General features: G+C 59.9%; 1 protein-coding gene across 4 annotated transcripts in view; it reads left to right on the top strand.

Annotated features, from left to right (window-relative positions):
- The window catches only part of NRG2 (neuregulin 2), a 181,671-nt gene that overhangs the window by 146,364 nt on the left and 31,226 nt on the right, over window positions 1-4,081 (top strand). For all 4 annotated transcript variants that reach the window (XR_012376747.1, XM_025852259.2, XM_025852262.2 and 1 more), the window contains exon 3: window positions 2,956-3,074. Coding sequence is in view for 3 of the 4 variants with exons in the window: in XM_025852259.2 (XP_025708044.1) it covers window positions 2,956-3,074 (119 nt within the window). In the remaining variant the exon portion in view is untranslated. The remainder of the gene's footprint in view (window positions 1-2,955; window positions 3,075-4,081) is intronic.

Consider the following 4,081-nt stretch of genomic DNA (forward strand, 5'->3'; position numbering starts at 1 on the left):
CACACACACACACACACACACACACACACACACACACACACACACACTTCACCTGGCATGGGGGCCAGGGATGTGAGGAGGAGTCTCCTTGCTGGCAGAATCTTCTCTTTCCTTCCGCCCACACTACAGCTTGCTCTCTGGCCACCCTAGTACTCCATCTGCCAGGCCACACTCCGTCGTGACCTAGCTCTTGGTCTACAGAGGCCGCCTCCCCCAATAGCTGGTGCTGTCTCTGGGGCCGCCACACTGAGGTGTCTCGCCCAAGCCGTCCTGTGCCAGAAGGAAACCAGCCCCCCCAAGCCCTGGGCACAGGGCCCTCCCCTGCGGAACCACATGTTCCCTTATTTATGAGGGGCAAGCTGCAACAGGCCCCTCAGGCAGGCAGCGGGAGGTAGGCACGGAGGAAAATGTGCGGGTGGAGGATGCGGCCGCCCAGATCCCATCCCTGCCAGCATTAAACTGGCTGGGTTGGGGGGCGGGCATCCGTTGCAGGGCCAGGCCTGAGTCAGTGTGGCAGGCGGGCATCGGGCCTACCAGGAAGGTGGGACAGAGTCCTGAATCCTCAGGGTTTCCGACTGGAGCTAGGACTGACAAGAGAACGTAGCGGCCCCTGCTCCTTCAGGGCTGAGAGACCCAGAGAGCCCCCACCCTGCAGCTCCAACCCCAGGACCTCTTCTGCAAGTCCGGGGCCACCTCCCCGGCCCTGGCCAGATCACCACCCAGCTGAGAACGAAGGTGCCTGCAGCCAGCAAACCGAGGCACCCTTGTTTCTGTCCACTCACCTCTTGTCAGCTCCTCAAAGGAGAGGCATCTCCCTGAGCCTTGGACCGACTTTCCACAGGCCTCACAACCTTCTGTGGGAAGGCCTTCCTCCCATTTCCAGCCTTTATCCCTCCAGAGATCTGCGAGCCTAACTCCACCTTTCCTGCTACCTAGGATGTGGTGTAAGGGGAGCTCCTGTGAATTCAGCTATGGGTGACAAGGAGCTTCTGGCTCTGTGCCCCCTATCCCTTGACCCTGCGACCCTCAGGTGGTCCCCTGTTCTGCTCATCTAGTATCAGGGAATTGCTGGTGGCCAAGAAGTGAGAGAAGCCTGGTCCTGGGGCCGCTGGGCTTTGTGGCAGTGGATTCGGCCAGAGCCAGGAAGGAGATGCTGTTTTAGCCAGAGGGGCCTCCAGGGCTCTGTTTAATGAAGAGAACAAACTTGAATTGACGGAAGGGGATTGTGGGCAGACACCAGGCCAAGGAGACAGAGACTGGCTTGAGCTGGGAAGGGTTGGAGGGACGGGGCGGTCAGACAGCTGTGGCCGAAACATCGGTGAGGACATCACCACAGCAACAAGGGCCTGTTGACAAGACAACCCCATGGACCCTCCTTTGCAGGATCTTGGAGTGAGAAGGTCTGGGAAGAGGCCCCCTGAGGCAGCAGTGAGCCCAGGAAACAGGTTCCCAAAGCACAGCCCCAGGGGGGATGGGGGTCAATTCTCCGGCTCCCGCACCCGCGGCCCAGCCTCGCCTCCCCTGCCCTTCCCCTGTCAGCGTCACGGCTCTATTTTTCATCCCTGGGCTTAGGACAGTGGCAGCTGGACTACCCTACCTCCTGTTCCACCACCCCTCCAACACGCTACACATATTCTGGGAATCTGGTGTCTTAATTTGGGACTAAAGAGAGGAGGTTACGTCATGTAAGGAAGTTTTCATGCTACTTCTTGTTCCCCCCTGGGGCCCAGGCTGGGCCACTAGGGCTTTATCCAGAGCTCAGAGGGGCCCCGGGGCCCCTGAGGAGCACTGGGCCAGAGGATGAGATGGGATGGGATGGGAGGCGTGAACAGACCCCGCAGAGCCCAGGCACCCTGGGGCAGGGGCAGAGAAACCCTGGAAAGGAAGGAGAGGTTTGGCAGGGTCTTCGGAAAGAAGAGGGGAACCGGGGCCTGGTGCCCTGGAGTCACACACAGCCCATGATACCCGCCCAGGCCTGGCCCCACAACTCGGCATGCAGGGATGGGGCGCAAAGCCCTTCACAAACGGAGGCTAGCCTCCCAGCCTCTGGCTCTGGGAAATCGTCCATGGGGCCCTCACCAGCTCCAGCTCCTCATCCACCTCTGCCTCTGTCTTGCCAGGTCCCTTCGCACAAGTCCAGAAGCCCCGGTAGGACTCCGTTTTCCCGTCTGTACTGCCTATCCATCTCTAGGTTAGCCAGGAGGGTCAAGCCAGGCCGTAAGGACCAGGATCTGTCTGTTCCCTTGAGGGATCCAAGCTTCCAGCTCATAGAAGGCACTCAGTAAACATTAAATGGATGGATGGATGGATGGATGGATGGATGGATGGATGAAGGAAGGAAGGACGCTCAAGCCCCGGGGAGAAGCCACAGAGTACCCCCAGTGGCAGGGCTATGGTGAAGGCGGGGGAGCCGCGGGTTGGGACTGGGCGGCTGGGCACAGGTGCCACGGGAGCCTGTTAGCTTGGGGGCCTGCCCAGGGACCTGGGCACGGGCCTTCCGTCTCCAGAGTGGCAGGCTGCCACTCCCAAGGGAAGGCTGAGTAACTGGTGAGGCAGTGGCTGCCCTGTTTTGAGGGGAACACTGGGACTGGGGGAGGGGCCCTGAAAGGAAAGGAGAGAGGTAGCCATGTGACTTCCTTAGGAGATCCCACTTTGCTCCCCCAGAGAAAGGCTACAAAGAAGGTCCAGCCCTGGAAAAGCGGGCAGGAGGATTCACAGATTAAGAACATGCAGGCAGCCACTAGCTCTACCCCGCGCTCTCCTGAGCGCCCAGGCCTCCCTCCGGCTCGGGGGGGACTCAGAATTCCACCTGGAGCCCAGAATCTTCTTCTGATCCACCCTGTGCAGCCACTGTGGCTCTGTAGGGAAAGGTGACCGCTGGGTGACCGCTGGGGAACCACAGCCAGCCTGAGCCTTGGCTCACATCTCCCCCCCTCTTACACCCTCCCTAACCAGAAAGAACTCACGACTCCAGTTCAACAAGGTGAAGGTGGAGGACGCTGGGGAGTATGTCTGCGAGGCTGAGAACATCCTGGGGAAGGACACAGTCCGGGGCCGGCTCCACGTCAACAGCGGTAGGTGGTCCCCCCACAAAGGGAGGGGGCCTGCAAGGTTTGGGGGGGGTGGGCCAGTTGCCCCCCAGCCCTCAGGAGGCCCGCACACGATCCATCTTGCACTTGCCCCCCCTCCGTCCTGCTGCTGCCATATCAAGCCCCGGGATCTGGGCCGATTCAGAGAAATGCAGTTGAAGCATAAATGTTTAGCTTTGTTATCTGGGCCTGGAAGAGCCGCCAGCTCTCATTTTAAATATCCCGAAAACTAAATATTTTGAAATCAGGAGGTGGGGGTAGGGGAAGGATATTTTTAGAAGGCAATTATGGGAGACTGGGCGGCCAAGAGCGGGGCTCCAGGGAGAGGCAGGCCCTGGGCGTGTGGGAGCTGCCTGCCTGTTGCTTTGCCGGGCCCCTGGGTTCAGGCAGCCGTCTCCCCGGGGCCACGGCCAGGGGGCTTGGCTGTGTTGGCCCCTGCGGGCAGCAGACCCTTATCCCACAGGGGGGCCTCTCCCTTAAACACATGCAAGGTCAGAAGCCCACGGCCACCACGGCACCCGTAACTCCCCACCTCCCCTGTGGCAGTCCAGTGTCGGCACCCAGGCAGCCTGCTTTCCCTTGGCCGGAAAGCGGCCAGAGCTGCCTGTCCTCAGGCCGCACACCTCCACTCTAGCCCGGGAACTCCAAATCCCACAAATCGCTCTCCCCCTCCCAACACCCACACACTGAGCATACCACTTGGCTACCTGGTTCTTTGGGTTCACTTCCAGTCCTGCCCCTGTCAGTCTAATCCTGCATCTGCCTTTGCCTGCCTATACCAGGCAGCCCTCCAGGACTCCCGAAATCCAGCATTATCTAAAGAGAATGTGGAACGTTCCCTGCCCCAGGACCCTCAGAGGAAAGCCTGGTACAGACCCAGTCTGTCCTGTACTGTGAGGGGTCTCTGTGTTCTCCCAGCCCCTCAGGCTCCTCGACTCCCTTGCCGCTGTTTTTTTTTTAATTTTTTATTGTTATGTTAATCACCGTACATT

This window comes from Callorhinus ursinus, unplaced genomic scaffold (genome assembly GCF_003265705.2).
Source record: "Callorhinus ursinus isolate GAN/ISIS: 27379988/994484 unplaced genomic scaffold, GSC_fseal_2.0 scaffold83, whole genome shotgun sequence".
Classification (NCBI taxonomy): domain Eukaryota; kingdom Metazoa; phylum Chordata; class Mammalia; order Carnivora; family Otariidae; genus Callorhinus; species Callorhinus ursinus.